Source organism: Ovis canadensis, chromosome 2 (genome assembly GCF_042477335.2).
Source record: "Ovis canadensis isolate MfBH-ARS-UI-01 breed Bighorn chromosome 2, ARS-UI_OviCan_v2, whole genome shotgun sequence".
NCBI classification, from domain to species: domain Eukaryota; kingdom Metazoa; phylum Chordata; class Mammalia; order Artiodactyla; family Bovidae; genus Ovis; species Ovis canadensis.
Genome location: NC_091246.1, coordinates 145,783,407 through 145,808,767, shown reverse-complemented (window position 1 = coordinate 145,808,767; position 25,361 = coordinate 145,783,407). Strand labels below are relative to the sequence as shown.

Genomic DNA, 25,361 nt, shown 5'->3' with positions numbered 1-25,361 from the left:
CTCTTAGGCATTGGGTTAAAAACAAGTTCACTATAAACATACTAGTATTAAACCAAAGTTAACTCTGAATATGTGTACTTTGTGGAGAAGGAAGGCTGGTGAATGGAAACCACTAGTTGTGATTTAAAGAATTTTTACCTTGCTTCTTTGCCTGCTGTAGGCAGTTTTATTGACTTTTCTTTGATACAGATGAAAAATATGATGAATGCTTCAAATTCTTTACATAATAAGGTAAGGGAAAAAGAAAAGAAGAAAGGAAAGAAGTGGGGAAGTTACTTGAGAAACTAAGAATATTCTCTCCTAGTATTACTTTTATAGTATTTATATACATATATATATATATATATATACACACACACAAATAATAGCATCATTAAAAAAGCAGCTGGCATGCACCCACACCAAAGCAACTAGCTATCAAGGCATTGACTGGGATTGGGTAGGACAGAAAAGCTTTCATCCATCAGAGGCTAAAGTTGCTGCCTCTAAATCATCCGAAGTTGAAAACATCCCCCTCAAAAAAATACTGAGGAAATTATGAGTGGGTTTTTTTCCAGTCTATAATAAGAGGCAAACTATATTCATAGGTATATTCTGAACTTAGAGGCATATGTTCAAGTAACTAACAATAGCCCAAGCTGGTGCAACAAGAAAATGTGAAGAACAGCTGCATATTCTTAATAACATCGCCTTACAGTAGGTTTTCGGTACAACAAAACCTTCCTAATTCAGACTACATGAGGGAGCTGTGAGAGTTCAGAAAGACTATTCATTAGAGAACTGCACAATAAATCTTTATTGATTGCTCTGCATTAGTTTGAATAACTAGAACAATGCCAGCAAGCAGTTGCTCAAAGCAAACCATTTATTCAATAAATATTCGAGTGCCTGCTGTATGCCAAATAAATCTCCTGAAAGCAATGTTTACTTCTCCATTAACAAGCCCTTTTTTGTGAAGCAGAAGTAACCCATTGAAATCATCACAAATTTCGAAATGGGAGGAGGTGTTCTAAATTAATGAGATGTATTGTTTCCAGGACAGAGTTTCTGGGGCCTTTATAGCTCTTAGTAATAAAAGATATATTCATTCTTAATGAATGAAGTGGGTTCACAAGATGCCACAGTCATTCATCCCAGCATGAAATAACTCATGTAAGTTTATTTTACAGTTTATAAATAAAAGAACTTATATTTCAGTTTGGTTTTAAAAAACATTATACAAATCCCCCCAAACCCCAAACTGTGATGCCATAATTCTCATTCTTCCCTATGGTTCTTTATTATAATCATGGACTATAGCAGTACAGATTAACCATTTTATTTTACAGATGGGACACTAAAGCCCACAAGCTCAAGTCCTCTGTCCAGGTTTGTTTGCTACTGCTGTTGCTGCTAAGTCGCTTCAGTTGTGTCCGACTCTGTGCGACCCCATAGACGGCAGCCCACCAGGCTCCTCTGTCCCTGGGATTCTCTAGGCAAGAACACTGGAGTGGGTTGCCATTTCCTTCTCCAATGCATGAAAGTGAAAAGTGAAAGTGAAGTCGCTCAGTCGTGTCCGAGTCACAGCAACCCCATGGACTACAGCCTACCAGGCTCCTCCATCCATGGGATTTTCCAGGCAAGAGTACTGGAGTGGGGTGCCTTTGCTTTCTCCGCCAGGTTTGTTTAGCTGGTGATTATCGCTCTGTTCTGTTCTGTTCAGTCGCTCAGTTGTATTCAACTTTTTGCAACCCCATGGACTGCAGCACGCCAGACTTCCCAGTCCATCACCAACTCCCAGAGCTCATTCAAACTCATGTCAATCGAGTCAGTGATGCCATCCAACCATCTCATCCTCTGTCGTCCCCTTCTCCTCCCACCTTCAATCTTTCCCAGCATCAGGGTCTTTCAAATGGGTCAGCCTCGAAGTATTGGAGTTTTCAGCTTCGGCATCAGTCCCTCCAATGAATATTTAGGACTGATCTCCTTTAGGATGGACTGGTTGAATCTCTTTGTTGTCCAAGAGACTCTCAAGAGTCTTCTCCAGCACCATAGTTCAAAAGCATCAATTCTTCAGTGCTCAGGCTTCTTTATAGTCCAACTCTCACATCCATACATGACCACTGGAAAAAGCATAGCCTTGACTACAGGGACCTTTGTTGGCAAAGTAATGTCTCTGCTTTTTAATATGCTGTGTAGGTTGGTCATAACTTTACTTCCAAGGAGCAAGTGTCTTAATTTCATGGCTGCAGTCACCATCTGCAGTGATTTTGGAGCCCCCCAAAAATAGTCTCTCACTGTTTCCATTGTTTCTCCATCTATTTGCCATGAAGTGATGGGACCGGATGCCATGCTTTTAGATTTTTGAATGTTGAGTTTTAAACCAGCTTTTCACTCTCCTCTTTCACTTTCATCAAGAGGCTCTTTAGTTCTTCTTCACTGTCTGCCATAAGGGTGTGTCGTCTGCATATCTGAGGTATTGATACTTCTTGCAATCTTGATTCCAGCTTGTGCTTCTTCCAGCCCAGCGTTTCTCATGATGTACTCTGCATATAAGTTAAATAAGCAGGATGACAATATACAGCCTTGACATACTCCTTTCCCAATTTGGAACCAGTCTGTTGTTCCATATCTGGTTCTAACTGTTGCTTCTTGACCTGCATACAGATTTCTCAGGAGGCAGGTCAGGTGGTCTGGTATTCCCATCTCTTTCAGAATTTTCCACAGTTTGTTGTGATCCACACAAAGGCTTTGGCATAGTCAATAAAGCAGAAATAGATGTTTTTCTGGAACTCTCTTGCTTTCCCGATGATCCAGCAGATGTTGGCAATTTGATCTCTGGTTTTTCTACCTTTTCTAAATCCAGCTTGACCATCTGGAAGTTCATGGTTCACATACTGTTTGTGGCCTGGCTTGGAGAATTTTGAGCATTACTTTGCTAGCATGTGAGATGAGTACCATTATGTGACAGTTTGAACATTCTTTGGCATTGCCTTTCTTTGGGATTGGAATGAAAACTGACCTTTTCCAGTCCTGTGGCCACTGCTGAGTTTCCCAAATTTGTTGGCATATTGAGTGCAGCACTTTCACAGCATCATCTTTTAAGATTTGAAATAGCTCAACTGGAATTTCATCACCTCCACTAGCTTTGTTTGTAGTGATGATTCCTAAGACCCACTTGACTTCGCTTTCTAGTATGTCTGACTCTTGGTGAGTGATCACACCATCATGGTTATCTCGGTCATGACGCTCTTTTTTGTATAGCTCTTCTGTGTATTCTTGCCACTTCTACTTAATATCTTGTGCTTCTGTTAGGTCCATACCATTTCTTTCCTTTATTGTGCCCATCTTTACATGAAATATTCCCTTGGTATCTCTAATTTTCTTGAAGAGATCTCTAGTCTTTCCCATTCTATTGTTTTCCTCTATTTCTTTGCATTGATCACTGAAGAAGACGTTCTTATTTCTCCTTGCTATTCTTTGGAACTGTGCATTCAGATGGGTATATCTTTCTTTTTCTCCTTTGCCTTTCACTTCTCTTCTTTTTTCAGCTATTTGTAAGGTCTGCTCAGATAGCCACTTTGTCTTTTTGCATTTCTTTATATTGGGGATAGTCTTGATCACCACCTCCTGTACAATGTTACGAACGTCCATTCATAATTCTTCAAGGCACTCTGAAGGAAATGCCTGTTTTCCAGATTCTAGTGCAATGTTGTTTTTTTTTTTTTTTTCTGGGCACAACTCTGTTGGTTCTGGGTAATACCTGTCTTCTCAGTATTAAAAAAAAGAATGTTTGGCTAATATTAAACTCAAGATTGCGCATCATCTATCTGTAACCTTTACCCCTAAACTCTACTGCGTGAGTCCTTTGTACATTCTTCCTGAAATGCACCCCCAAGGGATGCCCATCCATAGGTTTCTCTGTTTTTAGACCGGCTATAGTTTGCACACACATCTACACCATCTTGTAAAAGTGAGTTTAGGGAGAAAATGAAATTTCATTAGATTCTTGCTGTTTACTAGATACAAATGTATTACTTAATCTACTTTAATTTAAATGAGGATTTCCTTAAAATTGAGATTCTTAAAACAACCCAGTGAGGTAGCTTTTCTTGTCCCATATTACAGATAAGGAAACGAAGACTCATCAAGAAGAAGCCACTTGCCTAAACACACACAAACAGTACAGGACAGAGAATGCAGCAAATCCAAGGCTGGCTGACTCCAACATTCAAGCTTTTCCCCAGCATGGGTGTGTGCTGCGCGCTAAGTTGCTTCAGTCGTGTCTGACCCTCTGTGACCCTATGCAGCCTGCCAGGCTCCTCTGTATTCTCTAGGCAAGAATACTGGAGTGGGTTGCCATGCCCTCCCAGGGGGTTCTTCCCAACCCAGGGATCAAACTCCCATCTCTTACATCTCCTACATTGGCAGGGAGATTCTTTACCATTAGCACCATCTGGGAATCCCTTTCCCCAGCATGCTACATCCAAACGACTGTTCCAAGCCAAACAGACCCAGTGAAAGTGAACCAGAGAAAGTAAGCCTTACGTGTACATTGAGGCTTCACTAGAACCTTCATTAGCAACCAGGCTCCTAATGCCAAACTTTTTTGCTGTGCCCTTGTTACAAACTATGGTCTCAATACCAAATGCGAATATCGTGCCCTTTAGATATGTCAGAATGGCAATAGCACAATTAAAACCAGACTATTATCTGACTCATGATTATACCCTATGAGATGAAACATCATGAACCCACTGATGAATCTGATAATTATGCTGAGAGACAAAAACAACCTTGTTTATCAAAGAAGAAAAAGAATAAAGCTTTATTCTCCTAGCAAACTTAACCCTGTGAGAACATCAGTGATGAACAGATTTTGGATTTCATCCTGCTACTCCGATCCTTTGGTCCTTAGGTAAAAACCTCAATTGCTTAGGCTAGGATTTTCTGGTTGTGACCTGAAGAGTCACAGAGAATAGTCTCACCAGCAGTAACCAAGTGGGTGCTCTTGGAAGGCAGGTGTTATCATTTGAATCATCAAATTTTTTCTGACTTGGCCACTCAGCCCACAGGAGCTGGAGGGTATCTTACAGAGCCTCCTTGTCAATCCTTCCTTTTATAGTTAAGGAAACTGAGATAGCATGAAAGAAGTAGCCTGGTGTGACTCCAGGGCAGTAAAGGAGCCTCCTGGTGGGTAATCCAGGACTCTTTGCAGAGCCACTCATACACAGGGCTTGAAGTTGAGTGAGCACATTCCTTACTCTGCATTCATGAGAAAAAGAGATGAAAAGCGAAGGAGCTGAATCCTGGCTTTAATTTAAAAGCAAACATCTAGGGCCTTGGGTCTTAACAGATGCAACGCCATCCCCTACACGCTCTGCGTCTACATCACTGCTGAGTGAATGCATTTCCGGAGCCTCTCTCTAGTAGACTGTTGGCTTTCTGAGAGCAGAGAGGCCTCTGGTTTTCTTGTTCCTCACTGTACTCTTAACACCAGCAACATTGTCTGGGAAACAGTGAGTGATCAGTAACTATTTTGTGAATGTGAGTGGATTTTTCAGTTTAACGTCTGTCTTCCTCATAGACTGGAAATTCCATTAGGGAAGGCACCCTCACTAACATGCCAGTCCCTAGGCCAGGGGAGATAATCAACAAGTATCTGTTAAGTGAATAAAAGGACATTGCTATTATATTTAGGGTACTGTACTTCCTACATATTAAGGAATATAAATTAGTTATCAAGATGTTTTCAGCATAACCAGAAATTTTATTTACCAGAGCTGATCTCTGTTTTCCATTTCCTACCTTTATGGTGATTTCCGCACTTACCACAAGGGGGCAGTGTGAAAACTGAAGCAAGGGCTGGGGCGCTCCCTTTAGGATTGATTTGGTTTGATTTGTGGACTCTACCGGTCTTTCTATATAACTCATGCCTGCTGGGACAATTTTCTGGTCAGGATCTCTGCCAGACAGACCATAAAAGTGAAAGAAAAGTAGAGGGGGAAACTGAAACTTGAGACTCTTACACATCCTTTAGGCTAGGCTTCGGAAAAGCTGGTTATAGGGCTGGTCCCACCACCTTCTGTGACCCTGTGTGACCTTGAACAAGTTCATAAGTTCTCTAGGAGTCTAGGTTTTCCTCCTTGTTGATCTCATAGGATTCGTGTGTGTGTGTGTGAATTTCAACTGAGAAAATATGACAACGTTTCGAGAACTAACTTCTCAACGATAAGATTTTATTGGAACTCAGCTCTGCAGTCACATTGCCTGGATTTGAATCCCAGATCCATCACTTACTCCTCTAAGTTCTTTAGTTTGCTCCTTTGTCAAATAGGAACAATAAGAATACCTACCATAGCTGGTTATTAGGAAAGTTTAGTGAACTATTATATATAAATTCCTTAGATAGTGCATAATTCATGTTTGTACTTATTATCATCAACATTATTATTATCATTTTACAGCAATAATATCAGATGGAGAATATCAAAACTCTTAGGAGATGAAAAACTGAAATAAGTTTATTCTTTGCACATGCCTTATTTCACTTCTCTCTTCCTCTTCCTGTTTTCTCCCCCAACTGCCCATTTCAATGGTGCAATGAGCAGAAGAGCAGAGTGCTACGCGACGTGCAGGAACACCTGCTATTACAAATCAAGCTTTGTGCCTCAGCTGATCAGCAAGATCGAAATGGCTCCCAAATCCTTTTATATCATTCAGTGAACTTGCTTTGCATTCTTATTTGGTTTGCATATGGGTAAACTGCCCTCTTTTGACGCTAAGTTTGCTACCATAGTCTTTTTTTCTTTTTTTTTTTTTAACAGACACAGTGACTATCAGAGTGTACTGCCAGTTCAAATGAGAGTCTCCCCTTTGTCTTCTCACCTCCTGTTTGATGGAAACTTGAGACATTTTTAATTCTTTAGAGATGAGAGGAGGGGAGAAAGAACTAAAAGAACAACAACAAAAAAAAAAACTTTAAAAAAGTTAAATACATTACAACAAAGAACCAACCTATCAAAAGTGACAGCATCCACTGATAGACAAAAGGTAGAAGGAGAATAAAGCCGGTCCAGCTGCTTGCTTACCCCAAGAATCTGGCTGAATAAAAAGGCATACATGGGTGTGACTGTCCCATTGACAGCTGCACCCACAGACCCCACCAGCATGTAGGGCCATTCTCGAGCATTGAGTTTCAGAATCCTCCTCACTGGGGCTGGTTCAATTTCTTCTTCCACAGGAATGTTCTTGTCCTTGAGGGGAGAGGAGGTTACATTAATCATTTAAATGTTTGCATATACTCTTTTATTATACAGTGGTCCCTTTGGCATTCATAGAGTTGAGTCATGGTTTGATTGGTTTTGAGTGACCTCGAAGACCTATAGGACACGGTGATATGGTATTTTGTGAGAGATGGCTCTGAACTGCTTGCCACCATGCTATGACTTGGGGTTCCCTGGTAGCTCAGTGGTAAACAATCCGCCTGCCAGTGCAGGAGACACAGGTTCAACCCCTGGGTCGAGAAGAACCCCTGGAGTAGGAAATGGCAACCCGCTACAGTATTCTTGCTAGGCTGGCCCCATGGACAGAGGAGCCTTGTGAGCTGCTATAGTCCATGGGGTCACAGAAGAGTGAGACATGATTTAGGGACTAAACAGCAACAACGTGCTATGCCTTGGAAGGGATTGATTTTAGATGTCTGCTCATCTGAAGGTGAGCTGGTAGTTCTCGTTTCACAATTGCATAGATATTAACACTTGGGGGGTAGTAAATAAGCTGGATCTATAAGAAAAATAACTCCCAATTTAAAACCATTTTTGTGCTTTAGTGAGTACGTGAATGCTATGTCGCTTCAGTTGTGTCTGACTCTTTGCAACCCTTTGTGCTATAGTGAGTGGTATTTACATATTCTAGGATTTGTGAAATTTTCAAGATATGTCCTTCGTAAATGTCAGTTTAGTGACTGCCCTAAGGCAGGCCAGTGTATCTAAACAACGCAAAAATAATTTTTAAAATGTATTAACTGGGGACATTGGTTATCAATTGTGTATTTCTGTGAAGGTTTTCTTTAATTAGTGTCCAGAAGTAAATGGTAATCAATTTGGATTTCTAAATTGTGCATGTTCTTTACAAGGAATACAAATTATTTTAAAATGTCCCCATTTCAGGGCCAAAGAACTAAATAGACATTTCTCCAAAGAAGACATACAGATGGCTAACAAACACATGAAAAGATGCTCAACATCACTCATTATTAGAGAAATGCAAATCAAAACCACAATGAGGTACCACTTCACACCAGTCAGAATGGCTGCGATCCAAAAATCTGCAAGCAATAAATGCTGGAGAGGGTGTGGAGAAAAGGGAACCCTCCTACACTGTTGGTGGGAATGCAAACTAGTACAGCCGCTTTGGAGAACAGTGTGGAGATTCCTTAAAAAATTGCAAATAGAACTACCTTATGACCCAGCAATCCCACTGCTGGGCATACACACCGAGGAAACCAGAATTGAAAGAGACACATGTACCCTAATGTTCATCGCAGCACTGTTTATAATAGCCAGGACATGGAAACAACCTAGATGTCCATCAGCAGATGAATGGATAAGAAAGCTTTGGTACATATACACAGTGGAGTATTACTCAGCCATTAAAAAGGATACGTTTGAATCAGTTCTGATGAGATGGATGAAACTGGAGCCGATTATACAGAGTGAAGTAAGCCAGAAAGAAAAACACCAATACAGTATACTAACACATATATATGGAATTTAGGAAGATGGCAATGACGACCCTGTATGCAAGACAGGAAAAAAGACACAGATGTGTATAGCGGACTTTTGGACTCAGAGGGAGAGGGAGAGGGTGGGATGATTTGGGAGAATGGCATTGTAACATGTATACTATCACGTAAGAATCGAATCGCCAGTCTATGTCTGACGCAGGATACAGCATGCTTGGGGCTGGTGCACGGTGATGACCCAGAGAGATGTTATGGGGAGGGAGGTGGGAGGGGGGTTCATGTTTGGGAACACATGTACACCCGTGGTGGATTCATGTCAATGTATGGCAAAACCAATACAGTATTGTTAAGTAAAATAAAGTAAAAATTAAAATGTCCCCATTTCAATTTCTTTAATTGCCATTAAAGTGTCAGAGCTAGCTAATTTTTAGCCTCTTGAAGGCAAAAATTATATTCAGAACTTCATCATCTTTACCATCAGTTTTCCTTGCTAATGATATTCTTCAGTACTTGGTCGTTAGGCCCATTCTTCAATAATTTGCTACATTTTTGTTTGCTTTGTTTGAGAAAAGATTTTAGGTGGCTTATATAGATTTGTGTTGATTTAAAAAAATTTTTTTCTATTAAAATATACTAAAAATGTCTACAGCAAATTGACTACAGAACTGTTAGTGTTCTATTTCATTAACACACAGTTATTTACCCCTTAAGAAGCTGACCGTCAGGAACAGACAACAGTAAGGAACTTCAGATACTATCCTTTTGCTTCCAAAGTCAAAGATTTCACTACCAGTTCAATTGAAATAAAAGCCTGGTGTCCATATTCTAGTTGCAAGCCAAATAGGATGGAGGGAGAGCTTGCTTGGTGATGGATCTGTCAGTGCCTCCATTTCAGGTTCTCTCTTGGTCTGTCCTCAGTAATTGCTACTCACTCATGCAGCAAATCCTTCAATAATTTCATCTCTGATGTCTTACTCAACTCTAGGAAATCAGTGCAGAGAGGAAGAAAGGTGCCTGCGAAAGCATGGGGGAAACGGGCATGTGGAAAGAATGTGGTTCTTGGATGAGTCCAACGTGGCCACGAGTGGAATATATCACTGAGCACTTTGGCTCTCTGGGGCTCAGTTGCCTTCTCCTCCTCAGAAGGAAAGAAATAGACAAAATTCTCTATGGCTCTCTCGTGTTTCTGCACATCTGGTGAAAAGAGGCACTGACCACCTTTGCTGAGGCTGTTTTCTCAAGAATTTCTCAAGAATGTTGGTATAGCAAATAGCCTTGGAGGAGGGGGATAGTGCTTCCATCCTAAGACAAGGGCTTATCGTCCATTATAAAAACACCAGGTTTCTCAAGCCTAGGATTCCTCTTCCCCCTCCTTTGCTGGTGTCACCTACTTCTCTTTCATCAGCTGAGAAGTCGGGGTAGGCTGGGGAGTCAGCGGAAATGCTGTGCACTGGCTCCCGCTCACGCTCTGAGTAAAGTCTTTTATCTCTGACACAGCTCTTATGTACTCTCCAGCATCCATAAAATTGCGTCAGGCTAACTTGATAGCTTCTTGGAAGAGGGTGTTTGCTATGACCAGTGCATTCTCTTGGCAAAACTCTGTTAGCCTTTGCCCTGTATGGATGTGAGAGTTGGGCCGTAAAGAAGGCTAAACACTGAAAAATCAATGCTTTTGAATTGTGGTGTTGGAGAAGACTCTTGAAAGTCCCTTGGACAGTAAGGAGAATAAACCAGCCAATCCTAAAGGAAATCAACTCTGAATATTCATTGGAAAGACTGATGTTGAAGCTGAAACTCCAATACTTTGGCCACCTGATGTGAAGAGCTGACTCATTTGAAAAGACCCTGATGCTGGGAAAGATTGAAGGCAGGAGGAGAAGGGGGTGACAGAGGATGAGATGGTTGGATAGCATCACTGACTCAATGGACATGAGTCTGAGTAAACTCTGGCAGTTGGTGATGGACAGGGAGGCCTGGTGTGCTGCAGTCCATGGGCTTGCAAAGAGTTGAACACGACTGAGCAACTGAACTAAAAGTAGTATAAGAACAAAAGAAAACGGAAGTCATTATATACAGAAGGGTTTTTTCCTCTGGGATTTTGCAAAGCTAAAGACAAATTAACTCATCTGAAAAAAGCTAAAAGGCTAAAGATACGTATTAAAGTGAAAGTCACTCAGTGGTGTCTGACTCTTTGCAGCCCCATGGACTACACAGTCAATGGAATTCTCCAGGCCAGAATACTAGAGTGGGTAGCTATTCTCTTCTCCAGGGGATCTTCCCAACCCAGGGATCAAACCCAGGTCTCCTGCATTACAGGCAGATTCTTTACCAGCTGAGCCACAAGGGAAACCCAAGAATACTGACGTGGGTAGCCTATCCCTTCTCCAGCAGATCTTCCCAACCCAAGAATCAAACTGGGGTCTCCTGCATTGCAGGCGGATTCTTTACCAGATGAACTATCAGGGAAGCCCCAAAATATATATATGTGTGTATATATATATACACATAGATAAGTATATATACATAGATGTAATAAATTCACAGCAAATCAGTAACTCACAGACAGACAAAATTATAAAAGTTTATATCCGCTTCCTCACTGCAGTTCCTTCCTCTATTGTGTCAATGATAAGTTGCACAGTGCTCACTTATTTATCACACGTAAGAAGTATCCTGCCAGCGGCTCCAGTGAAGGAAGAAGGGCAGTGCTCTTGCTCATCTTTGCATCCCTAAGATAATATCTGGCACTTGTTAGGTGTGCAATCAGTGTTCATTGGATGAAAGAATGAATGAAGCTTTTATGCTCGTGGCGTATAAATGCAAAAAAACCCCACATTTATTTTAAAAAATACTGATCACTTACTTACAAGGTAGATGGTTCAATGCTTAACAAAGGGCTTTTCTCAGCTTCCTCCCATCCATATCCTGTGTAGCTCAGGTAAAAATATAACTTCCTGCTTAAATCTCATGTCCAGATTTCTATATTTTGTTACATCGATTTCTTCATGCCAACCCATAGGCGGTCTCCTGCCTTGATGACAACTTTAAGATATGATGATAGGAAATGGTAACTATGACCAAGAAACAGGGACTTTCCAAATGATCAAATGCTAGCAGTCGTTTTTATAGATCTCCTGTCCTATCTCCTACGTGTGTGCGTCCTCAGTCACTCAGTCGTGTCCGCCTCTTTGCAACCCAATGGGCCTTGCCTCCAGACTCCTCTGCCCATGAGATTTTCCAGATTTTTTGAGTGGGTTGTCATTTACTTCTCCTGGGGATCTTCCCAACCTAGGGACTGAACTCACATCTCTTGCATTGGCAGGTGGATTCTTTACCACTGAGCCACCTGGGTAACCCTGTCCTAGCTCCTAACCAATGCCTAAACCCTACTATAAGTTAGCTGTGATGAAGTGATGGGTTTTTAATATTTGACCTTGACACAATCTCATACATATTCTATCTTTTAGTTCCTCTGAAAGAGGTGCCTAGATATCAGAGACTGGAAGCTTTAGCCTGCAGTTTTCCCCTAATCCTAATCTCAATTTTATTAGCATTATAACTGTGATGTGATTTATGAAAGCCAAGAGTATAGCTTGGAGACCAAGAGAAAACAGGCTATAGTCTTGGCTCTGTCACCAGCTAACTATGAAATGTTTGGTCAGACACCCCACTTATACTTTGGAAGCACAGACTTTTGAAACCATCTCAAGTTTTCAGAGTCAAAACCCAAAGAGACCACAAGGTGGAGATAACGCCTTTATATAAGTAAACCTTTTTGCCTTGCCACACAAAATAGAACAACTCCCAAACAACAGTCAGGTTAGAGCTTCTTCATCAAAATATGAAAAAAAAATTTTTTTACCAGTGTTTGATCTTAAAGAATTTAGTTAACTATCAAAATACTTTAAAATTTACTTGGGATTAAAATAACCTAAATATCTAACATACTTTAAAATTTACTCTGAATAGGAAGTCCTTATATTAAATTCTATCAATGCTGATTCTGCTGTTTCCTTTTTTAAAATATTTAATTTTTAAGTCAGAAAAGTTCTAAGATAATTTTCATACAAATGAGCAGTATTCTGTCACTTTTTCCCTTTTCCTCCCTTAACTAAAGAAAGAAATCAAAGTGTCATCCTTTTAAAATCACACTCTCTCTGCTCAGATGTTCCATCACAACCAACTCTTTGCTGCCCCATGGACTGTAGCCCACCAGGCTCTTCTGTCCATGGATTTTCTAGGCAGAGTATTGGAGTGGGTTGCCATTCCATTCCCCAAGAGATTGTTCCCCCACCCAGGAACTGAACCTGGGTCTCCTTCATTGCAGGCAGATTCTTGGTTTCCATTTAATTGAGTTATTTATTATATTCTAATTGGCAATGCTGATGAGTAGAATACTTAGGGAGTAGTTTCATTTTCTCTGGAACTACTCTCTGTATTTGATTTAGATTTCCTTTTATTTAAATAACTCCCTTCTGAGTTTTCCCTGCATCAGAAGTCTGGGAACCTGATCGTCAGATCTTCAGGAAATCTGATTGTTCTCTGCAACAGTGCTGAGCCATCTGCCAGCTTCAACAATAATAAAATTGGATTTTCTTTTCCTTCCTAATTCTCTTGTATTTGTTGTCAAATATTTTCCCAGAAACTAGGGGAAAAAATAAAAATGCAAAAAAATTGAATACAATTGGTGCTGTTATGTTTGAAATGTCAATGTAGTGTTTGGTTCTTTCTTCCTTGAAGCTTATTAAACTCCTTGTATAATGCCTCTTATACTTATGGGTGGCAGTACCACAGATATAAATGAAAAAACTATTTCTAGAATGAGAAGAGGTGCTGAGTCCTTAATGGCAAGATGCAGTAAGCAACCACGCTTGCTAAACATTTTCTCTCCTTGGATCCACCCTGCTGTACCTGAGACAAAGTGTTCCTCTATGAAGTTTATTTAAACCAGCTGTATCAGATACTGAGAACACTGTCTATTCAGAGTCGAATACCAATTAGTGACTGAATGACTATTCAGAGGCAAACACCACTTAGCGACTGAACAATGACAACAATAACAACATTAGATAATTAAGAATGCTATTTATTATTAATATCTTAAAAGCAAAAGAGAGCCTTAATAATCCTTCCATCATAGCCATAAAATCGTATGTAGTACTTTGTTCCAAATTGGGCATCGTGAATCAGCGTTCATAATTACTCCCCAAAAGGATTCTCATACTGAAATGTTTTAAAGATAATTTGAAATTACATCATGCATAATGGATGTGCTTGTAATTAAAATATTCTCTGACTCATTTTCTTTGATAAATCTTGTGGTTTGGACTTTATTTTACTATAAAAAGTTAATTTTTCATCCTAGTTTTAAAAATCGCTTGATGTCCTACCATGTGCAGCTCTGTAACTAAACAGAAAGATGAAAGAGTCTGTAGATTATGAGAAGGTTGGGACAGCACTCAGTTGGTTCTAGGTTTATATGTGGCAAATAAACAGAAATGTTTACTAGGTCTCATGGTAACCAGAATTTCCCTGGTAGCTCAGACAGTAAAACGTCTGCCTACAATGTGGGACAGCCGGGTTCAACCCCTGGGTCGGGAAGATCCCCTGGAGAAGGAAATGGCAACCCACTCCTTACCCTTGCCTGGAAAATCCCATGGACCGAGGAGCCTGGTAGGCTAATGGTAACCAGATAAAGGAGTTTCCAGGCAAAGCAAGATGTCCAAGTTGATACAAACACAAATAACAGTTACTAACTTTAAGAAGCTTGTAATTTAGTAATGGGATAAGACAACATGATCTGAAATAAGCCTCAATAAGAAAATTGCCATGAAAAGACTGAAATGAAGAGTAATGGGGGATTGAAAATGAGAGGATCAGGGCTGAAGAATAAAGTTCAGTGACTAAGAAAGGCTCTGAGTAGGAGGGATGATCACCTTATATGAAGGTTAGACTGTGTCCACTGCAGCAGCGGACATCCTGATGAACAAAGTTGAATATTGCTGCTGCTGCTGCTGCTGCTAAGTTGCTTCAGTTGTGTCTGACTCTGTGCGACCCCAGAGACGGCAGCCCACCAGGCTCCTTCGCCCATGGGGTTTTCTAGGCAAGAACACTGGAGTGGGGCGCCATTATATGTGTTGATTCTTCTCCTATCTATTTCATTTTTATGTTGCTTTGAACAGTGTTAAAATTAATAGTGTTAATTTAAAATGTATCCTAAAACAATTATTATAAAATTGTATTAAGTAAACAAATGTCTGTAAAACCTAATCAGTCCCCATTAATTTAAAATTTGCAGTAACTTGCATCAAATACTTTATAATTATTATAATTATTTAAGAAAGAGATTTAAAGTTTTACAAAGGAAAGTTTTCAGATAGTCTTAAGAAATTGAAAGGGATTCCTGCATAATCAAATAGTCTGCTAAGTACATGTGATTATGTTTATTAGAATGGCTCACATAAGAATTATCAGTGAACTTTTAATACTTCATCTTAGTTACCATGTATTCTTAAAAATGTTTTATTATTTATGCTTCTCTTAAAATATTATGTAAAACATGATATAAAATTTAGAGCTTCATTCAGGTCTTAATGGGGCCTCCCATTTAGTTTGACTTAGTGAAACATAGGAGAAGGCAATGGCACCCCACTCTAGTCTCTAGTACTCTTGCCTGGGAAATCCCATGGACGGAAGAGCCTGGTGGGCTGCAGTCCATGGGGTCGTGACTGAGCAATTTCACTTTCACTTTCCACTTTCATGCATTGGAGAAGGAAATGGCAACACACTCCAGTGTTCTTGTCTGGAGAACCCCAGGGACGGTGGAACCTGGTGGGCTGCCGTCTATGGGGTCGCACAGAGTCGGACATGACTGAAGCGACTTAGCAGCAGCAGTAGCAGCAGTGAAACATTGCTAAATAGAGGCCTTGAAAACTCAGATTCTAAGCTTAAAGGGCATACGATAGTCCCTAGGAGAGACTTCTTCCATCCCCCCATGAGCCATTGGTGTCTGACCTTTCTGTCTTGTTCATGCGTAGACTTATGATCTACAAGTGCTAATGACGATTCATGTCCCGGGTAAGAAAGCTGAGACTTGGACCGTTGTCGGATGGAAGCTCTGTAAGTAAAAAGAAAATGAATTAGTCTGTGGCTTGTTGGAACAGGACTCAGTTGGTTCCAAGTTTACATCACCTGTGTCAGATGCAGGAGCTTCCTGAGTGGGTTTGACAGAACTATCAGTCGGGTTGCTACGGCACCAAGCTAAACCCTGATTCAGAGTACACACACAGAGGGAGGAAGAGAAGGGACAAAGCTGTTTCACTAGTCCACCAAAAAAAAAAAGGCATCCAAGACTCAAATCTATCCCAAACCCACACGGTTCTGCTATTGCTGCAATGGCAATGGCCCATCACTATTACCTCCCTTAGGACTGTAGGATGAGTTTTGATCTCTCTCTTTCTCTCTCTCCCTGATGTTTGCTTTAGCATATTCTGCTGCTGCCAAGTCACTTCAGTTGTGTCCGACTCTGTGCGACCCCATAGACGCCAGCCCACCAGGCTCCCTCGTCCCTGGGATTCTCCAGGCAAGAACACTGGAGTGGGTTGCCATTTCCTTCTCTAATGCGTGAAAGTGAAAAGTGAAAGTGAAGTCGCTCAGTTGTGTCCGACTAGTAGCGACCCCATGGACTGCAGCCTACCAGGCTCCTCCGTCCATGAGATTTTCTAGGCAAGAGTACTGGAATGGCCTGCCATTGCCTTCTCTGGTATTCAGATTAAGCTAGGCTAAAACACCAAGGTGGCACCTGCCTATTACAGATGCTCACCTATCCCTGAGAAGACAGCCGTGCATCAACTTCATGACCCTCACTTATTCCCACGTTCATTTGATGGCATCTTGATCCTCTTAGTCACCGGGTTCAACAGGTGCATTTCCGTCAAGTCCTCCCTCTTGCTCTTGCTCAAACTCTCATTGTGATCAGGCATGAAACCACACCCCACTTGGACTTCCTGCTACCAAACTGGCTTCTGGGACACCCAAGCCCATCCCATTTGGCCTGAAACTCTGCAGCAATAGAGTCATATCTTTAAGTTAGGTAACTGAGGTCAAGAGCTCAACTCCTAAAGGTGTGAGGGATAGCTGCGTGTCAGCTAGAGAGAGCTGAGTGCAAGAGAGGGCTGAGACTGAAGGTTTCGGGCCTAAAAAAGAAACTCAGAGCATTGGCAGACAAGCAGTATGTGGAGAAGAAGAGGGCATCAAAATATAGTTGACTACCTCCCAGTTCTGAGCAGGGAAGACATCAATCCTTATCCCTTCTACTACTTTAATCTTATGTTTCTTAAATCTCTCTTTCTCTCGTTCCCTGTTGCCCATTCATCCAGCATTCTACCTGTCTAGCATAAGCTGCCCCAAGGAGACCATGAACAGTAAGGGTGCGAGGCAGGGGCCCGACCTGCCCGCTCTGGTCTACCATAAACACCAGCATTAGAATTCTGTCACTCCCCTTTTGCAGAACCTGCAACGGCTGCCCCTCCCTTCCTCAGAAGCTGTGTACCACTTCTCATGGGAAACTAAAACAGCTAATTTGGGAATATATGTTCTCACTCTCTCAACATTATTATTTAGGAAATTATTCTCATCCATGGAAATTGTTCTTGAATCTAAAATATATTACCAAAGAGAGACTTAGGCATCAGACCGAGAAAATAAGATACAAATTAACATTTCAATTAGTTCTCTTAAAAAAAAAAATCTGTCAGCATACACAATAAGATATTTTTAACAGACTTTCTTACTCAGACCTATAAGTCTTTCTCTGGAGGAGGTTAATAGCTACTTTCTGTGTACAGGTTGTATTTCTTGGCTTCTCTCCCTAGTCACCAAAATGTAGAATTTGTAAGAACTAATAGCCAAATAAGAAATGTTTATATTAAAACAGTTATCTGGGCCTAATAGCAAACTGTTAAGTAAACTACTTAGAATGGGAAAAATTCTGTTCATCTGAAAAATTAAGAAATTATTTATTTTCTTTTGACCTCACCATGAGATACATTCCTCTTTGCAACCTTTAACTTAGTGATCAAAAGAGATGCCTAGTCATTTTCTGGGTTTAAGAAGTTAGTTGATATCTTCAAACTGTGATTCTGATGACCTTTATAATTTTTTCCTTCCAATCAGAAAAAAAAATGGTGAAATAATTCATGCTAGATGTCCTTAAAAATTACCCAACAATTTTGGCAATTTTTATAGCTTTTACATTTGAACTATTGTTTATTATCTGAAAAAATTCAATGAAACTAGCATTTCTTGAAATTTTCTGAATAGACCTGTTCTTAAAAGGAAAAATAAAACCCCTAAGCATAAAACCCAGTTAACTAGTCTTTGAATATTAAAAGTAAACAAATCTGTGTTTGAACTACTTGGAGTTGTTTCTAGAATATTATATTTTAAGCCTGTTTAACCATTTTTCAATAAACAATTAGCTATCTTGAATGAGCAAGTCATAAATTGAGCCTTTGTTTAGAGCACAGCCTTGAATCAAATATCCTAGAAATGATAAGGGACAAGGAAGAGAAATGTCAATCTACTGCCTACAAATAGTCTCTGAACTTAAGGAAAAAAGATCTTGAGTAACATTTTCATAAATACATGCAAATACCCCTGGGCAGAATTTTTCTTAATATACAGACCTTTAACATTAATGGAACTATTTTTTTTTTAAACTTTTAAACCAGAATGAAAGATTAAATTTACAGTCTTGCTACAGCATGCTCCAAAAATATTCTTTGGAAGTCAATACCCACAGATTGACCCAGAAAAAAAAGTTCATGTTTAGGAAAATATGCTTTAAGTGTTAGATGACACATCTCATATTTCATCTAGTTAAAGAACGATTTGACCTTGAATGGGGAACTCTGGGAACAGAAATATTTGTAATTCAATTGCAGCTCAGTAGGTTAAAGAATGGAGCTAAAGGCATGAATTTGACTTCCATTTAAGACAGTGCTTCATACCACAGTTAACTCTGGGAGACAAGTCTAAACACAGATTTTTTAAAATCCCCTTTCTAAGCTCAATAAACAACATTTTAACTACAGAGTGTCTTTATCATGACCCCCTACCCTCAATAAAATGAGAAGCCAAAATTTGAAAACCTCTATGGGTTGGAGACAGAAATGTCAGTATGGCGACCTATGATTCATTTGCATGTTCATATTACACAGGATCTGGGGCTGTGTATAAGGGCTTTCCAAGTGTACCTGAGATATTGCCAGAAGATCTTAGCTGCAGAGGGTTCCTGAAAGCATCTGAAAACTTTAAAATCTGCCCCGTTGCCTGAGCTTACCTTAAGCTAGCCTGGTAGCTCCCTCTGCTAAAGGTCTGTTTTCTCTCAAGTAAGGCATCTTCGGTTTCATCTTTTCCTATTCAATACAACACGAGTGATCCCTTAGTGTATACAATAAGCAGAATCAAAGCAAAATAAGATTATTTACTATATTTGCATAGCATATCGTTACTATGTCTGATCTCAAATACCCTGTTAACTTCATTGCAATAACTAAAAGCTAACATTTGTCCAGCACATTCTAACAATAAAAAAAATTAAAAATACTCAGCAAGATTGAATCTTTTGAATTATATGGCAGCCTATGTGTTATCACCACAGAAATAGATACCTATAGCTATAGCTGATATGAATGACAGAAAAATCTTGTGAGAAACCTACTGAAAAGAAAAAGTGAGAGCATTAGTTGCTCAATTGTGTCCAGCTCTTTTTGACACCATGGACTGTAGCCATGGAATTCTCCAGCAAGAATACTGGAGTGGGTTGCCATTCCCTTCTTCAGGAGATCTTCCCAACCTAGGGATCAAACCCAGGCCTCTTGCATTGCAGGCAGGTTCTTTGCTGTCTGAGCCACCAAGGAAGTCTGAGAAATCCACTCAGTTCAGTTCAGTTCAGTCGCTCAGTCATGTCCGACTCTTTGCGACCCCATGAATCGCAGCATGCCAGGCCTCCCTGCTCATCATCATCTCCCGGAGTTCACTCAGACTCATGTCCATTGAGTCCGCGATGCCATCCAGCCATCTCATCCTCGGTCGTCCCTTTCTCCTTCTGCCCCCAATCCCTCCCAACATCAAAGTCTTTTCCAGTGAGTCAACTCTTCGCATGAGGTGGCCAAAGTACTGGAGTTTCAGCTTTAGCATCATTCCCTCCAAAGAAATCCCAGGGTTGATCTCCTTCAGAATGGACTGCTTGGATCTCCTTGCAGTCCAAGGGACTCTCAAGAGTCTCCTCCAACACCACACTTCAAAAGCATCAACTCTTCGACGCTCAGCCTTCTTCACAGTCCAACTATCACATCCATACATGACCACAGGAAAAACCATAGCCTTGACTAGATGGACCTTAGTGGGCAAAGTAATGTCTCTGCTTTTGAATATGCTATCCAGGTTGGTCATAACTTTTCTTCCAAGGAGTAAGCGTCTTTTAATTTCATGGCTGCAGTCACCATCTGTGGTGATTTTGGAGCCCCCCAAAATAAAGTCTGACACTGTTTCCACTGTTTCCCCATCTATTTCCACTAGAGGTGGCAAAAAAAAAAAAAAAGTAGATGAACCAAATTTAAAAAAAAAATCTTTTCAGAATAAATCACGTGTTCAATGTATACAGTCATTTTACACAATAGTGTTAACAAATCCAGATTTGATATGGGAGAGAAAGTTTGTGATAGATGCTTAACATAGGTTTAGGTAAGCCACCAAATCCAGAGGTTAAGACTCCATGCTTCCACTGCAGGGGGCATGGGTTTGATCCTTTGTCAGAGAATTGGATCCTACATGTCACATGATGTGGCCAAAAAAAAAAAAGAAAATTCAGATTGAAAAGGAGCAAGTACATTAGGACCTGAAGCATCTACCTACACTAATGAAAATATGCATAAAACTTTTTAGTCATTGTTTAATTCACTCAACCAATAAGAAGAGAGCTCATGCTGAGTGCAGGACATTCTAGGAAGACTCTCTTACTTGCAAAGTGTGAGGGGGAAAAAGGGGATGGAATTGAAGTTTCTTCTGCAGGAGACCTGGGTTTTAGCACTATGACTTATCAATAACTAAACCTCCTGAGTGTCTGTTCTTTCCTTTATCATCTATGTAATGTCCCCCAGGGCTTTGAGGAGAACAACTAAGACACTATATATTAAAATGCATAGAAATCCAAAAACATCATATATGCTAATTATTTAACATAATGTATAAGCATAACTGAAAGGGCACTTGCCTTTTATGTCTTTTTCATTAAAGGCTTGGTCTCCTTGACTTTGCAGAGTTATTAGAGTGAAGTAAATGCCTTTCCTTTCCAACAGTTCTTCATGAGTGCCTCTTTCCACTGCTGTACCATGTTCAAAACCGATAATGACGTCGGCAGTTCTGATTGTAGATAGGCGATGAGCGACAGAAATGATTGTGTGCCCATGCTGAACCTGTGAGAATATACAGTGCACTGAGTCAGACTGTAAGACAAAGCTGACAGTGCCATTTGGACTGTCTCAGAATCCACAAGTAAGGCAGAGGCTCGATCCCTAAGAAGATTCTTAAATAGGCTAAACAGACGTTAGAAAATATCAGCGTACTTTCTTGTGGCTAATAAGCACATCACGCGTTGCTCCAGGTGCTGCTATTAATTGACATCTTACACCCAAAATGTAAATTTTTTAAATCACATATTGTGAGTTAGACGTAACAAATTTTACATGTGCCCCCTTTAGAAGCAAATCATATGTCTTCTATTCAACTCTGAGGAACATTGTGGTGAGCCAATATTTTCCAAAAAGATACAATGGCCCATGTAGTCCTTCTCTCACTTTCTCTCTCTGTCTCTCTTTCTCCTCTCTTCACAGAGGCCTTTCCTACAACACAAGAATTTCCACACGGACTTATGAAAGGAACTTAGACTCTCAACAAACCTTACTCAGTGCCTCTTGTACCATGGCTTCACTCTCATTGTCCAGAGCTGAGGTGGCCATGTCCAAAAGCAGGATCTTTGGGTTTCGAACAAGGGCTCTAGCGATGGCTATTCTTTGTTTCTGCCCGCCACTCATCTGGCCTCCTCCTTCTCCAACAAGAGTGTCAAATTGCTAGGAAGAAAGCAACATCAACAGCATCAGTGATGAAGAGCAAGAATTTGATGGATCCTGACAGTGACCCATTCATTACAAAGCAACATCAATGATGAAGAGCAAGAATTTGATGGATCCTGACAGTGATCCATTCATTACAAAGGTTCTTTCTAGCTTCCTCCTCAAGCAGGAGTTTTCACACATCCATCTTTCACTTTAAAAAAAAAAAAAAAACCCTTCCCTGAAACAGGTTATTATCTAATCAATATTTGCATGTAAAATAAAGATATTGATTTATTCTTTTATTCTGGATGATAGAAGTGTTTCTTTTTAGCTCAACTTCAAGTAAAATGTTTCTACCACAATAAAAGTTAATCAGCATCCTGAAAATCCATCTTAGAGGATTAAAGCATATGTCAATTCCTTGTCTCTTTCTTCTAGCCAGACAACACAGAAAAACATAACACTAAAGTTGTCTATATATTATGAATGAAAGATCAAAGTAGCTTTATAATCACTACCATGAACAGCGAAGAGTTACTATCTTGCATGCCCAGTATTACACTGGAATCTCACAAGGGGGCGATGTGGTCAGTCTCTTATCTCACTTATATTAGCAACATGAGTTGAGAATTTACCATGTAGAAAGCGTGGATCTGAACTCTTTACACATATCATCTCATTTAGTCCTGACTGATATGCCATGAGGCAGGTACTGCTATGCTCCTTAACGGATGGATAAAGTAATGCTGTAGTCTGAGGGGGTAAAGTAACTTGTCCAAGTTCATAAATCTTAAAAGTGCAGAAGGTGGGATTTGTCCGGAGGCAGTCTGATTCTGAAGCTTTATATTGTTTAACCACTAGACTATGTCATATACACAGCTGCAATCCTATTCATGCAAGCATTTTGGAAGGCTGAGAAGGACATATTCTAGAGCACAGACTGTGGAACCAGGACCACCTTGGATGAGAACCTTGCCTTGAGCAAGTGATTTGACCTCTTGGAACCTCAATTCTCCATCTGTAGGTGGAGATAATAATATAGCTGCCTGACAGGATGATTAGGAGAGTTAAATGAACTAATAGATGTGAAGTGCTTAGAAAAGTGCCTGATATGTAGTAAGCACTGCTGCTGCTGCTAAGCCACTTCAGTCGTGTCCGACTCTGTGCAACCCCGTAGACGGCAGCCCACCAGGCTCCTCCGTCCCTGGGATTCTCCAGGCAAGAACCCTGGAGTGGGTTGCCATTTCCTCCTCCAGTGCATGAAAGCAAAAAGTGAAAGTGAAATCGCTCAGCCGTGTCCGACTCTTTGTGCCCCCATGGACTGTAGCCCACCAGGCTCCTCCTTCCATGGGATTTTCCAGGCAAGAGTACTGGAGTGGGTTGCCATTGCCTTCTCCAGTAGTGAGCACTATATATGTGTTAAATAGTAATAATAATTCTTCTTTGATTTAGCAGACCATTGGCCAAGAAATCCATACAAGTATAATACTGAGTTGGTTTTTTGTCATTGCTATCATATAAAATGAAGATAAATGAGGAAATTTTGAGTATGTGAGACACAGCACTGAAGACACAGTATTAGCAGCCCAAACACCAGAAAATTTGAGAACAGTACCAGTTGCAGACATCAAAAGAGCATTGTGAAAGTTACTACCACACGACAAATTTATCATCTGCTTAGACAAATGTTTAAATAGGTGGAATAAGGAAACTGTTTCTATGTTAAAGCCAGCTTCTAAAAGAAGGTGCTGCCGTTTGGTAGATTTTAATGTATTAACCACAACATATTTTCAGACAAAGAGGGGAATTCAAAGTACATTTCCAGGCACAAAATGAAACCGTGACATTGATAATTTAGAATGCGAATGAAAAGCAATGCGTATTACTATGTAATTTTTTCCCTCTATGAATTCTGGGATGAGAGGCTGGGGTACCTGTGGCAGGTCCATGATGAAGTTGTAGGCATTGGCTTCCTTGGCTGCTCGGACTATATCTTCCATCGTTGCATCTTTTCTGCCATAGCGAATATTCTCTGCAATGGTGGTGGAAAACAGAACAGGCTCTTGCTCCACTATCCCAATCTGAGCTCTGAGCCACTGGATGTTAAGAGAGCGAATGTCGTGGCCATCCAAGGTCACCTAGAGAACAAAAATCACAACATCACTTCTCTTGGAATCCTTCAACATTCTGAATACTACTACTGTGCGGTACTTGATCTATGAGGAGAAAAAACGAGACCCACAAGACTGTGTAAAACAATTCCTCTTATAATATTTTTTTAGTATAAGGATGACAATATAAGCTGAAATCAAGTATAGCTGTAGGACAATTCATTGTAGAAACACAATTGATATAAAGGTTACTCGGTTTAACTCGATTGGCCCAAGAATAGAAAAAAGTTTTAATTTCTCAATGAAGAGTACAGTCAGTTATTCATCATATTTTAAATATTTCTATCTTTTGATTTGAAGCCAAAATGAACTTCAAAAGATACAAAGAAAATGACCAGTGGTCTCTATCTTGCATATATGTGTATGTTTTAGAACAAAATCTTACTTTCTGGCCTGATTCATCAAATGACACTCAGGTGTTCAAATGCAATTGAAACTATAAATGGGATAAGTAAATAAACATTACTATCAGCAAAAATATAAACATTTTATATAAAAAACATGATATCTATATATTCAGAGTATAATTATAGTGGTATGTAGCAAAGAATACCCAATCAGAGAGTAAAGTGTCTGTGAAAGAAGAAAACCTCATCACATTTGACATGTCACTCTGACAGTACCTGCATTATACAGAGCTCATTGCATGGAAGAAGTCATTTAATATACAAATAATTCTATCTCAAGGCATCAAGGAGATATTAACAAGAATGATTACGAGGCAGAGTGAAAAGAGCATAATCTTTGACATCCAACAGATCTGGGTTCAAATCTGGGGCAACTCTCAATTTCTCTGAGAGTTGCTTCCTCATTTGTAAAATGGGAATATTTATCTTTGGAAGTTGCTGTGAAAATAAGTAATGATCTCTATAAAGTATTTGACATATAATATGTGATAAATAGCAATTATTAATATTTTTTAAATTTCAGTCTATATTTACAGTCAGACAAACAGAAGGAGAAAGAGACTAAGTAGTTTGCAAAAATAATGTCATTATTTTTAGACCTAACATCTCAGAGTAACAATCAAGAGCTGTTCTCTGTTAATTCCAGCCATGTAAGCTTTCTTATACTTAGTGTTTGGAGAACTTTTGGGAATAATAACAATTTTGTTATAATACAAAGAAAGAAATGGAAATTTTCCCTCACTGAAAAGGCAGCAATACCATTTTGAGTGTATCTGTACATTCAGTTACATCACTGAGCAGATGAACTGATTATTCATTGAACACAACTACAATGGAGAGAAATCGTCCATTTGGTTTAGTAAAAAAAAAAAAAAAATCATTAAGTCAGACTTTGATCCCTGGGAAGATCCCACATACCGCAGGTTACAGCCAAAAAACC

General features: G+C 39.9%; 1 protein-coding gene across 6 annotated transcripts in view; it reads right to left on the bottom strand.

Annotated features, from left to right (window-relative positions):
• The window catches only part of ABCB11 (ATP binding cassette subfamily B member 11), a 106,002-nt gene that overhangs the window by 21,458 nt on the left and 59,183 nt on the right, over positions 1-25,361 (bottom strand). For all 6 annotated transcript variants that reach the window (XM_069577313.1, XM_069577309.1, XM_069577314.1 and 3 more), the window contains 6 exons: positions 23,778-23,981; positions 21,688-21,858; positions 21,003-21,204; positions 19,068-19,143; positions 15,740-15,842; positions 7,071-7,235 (listed from right to left, as the gene is read on the bottom strand). In XM_069577313.1, the coding sequence (XP_069433414.1) occupies positions 7,071-7,235; positions 15,740-15,842; positions 19,068-19,143; positions 21,003-21,204; positions 21,688-21,858; positions 23,778-23,981 (921 nt within the window). The remainder of the gene's footprint in view (positions 1-7,070; positions 7,236-15,739; positions 15,843-19,067; positions 19,144-21,002; positions 21,205-21,687; positions 21,859-23,777; positions 23,982-25,361) is intronic.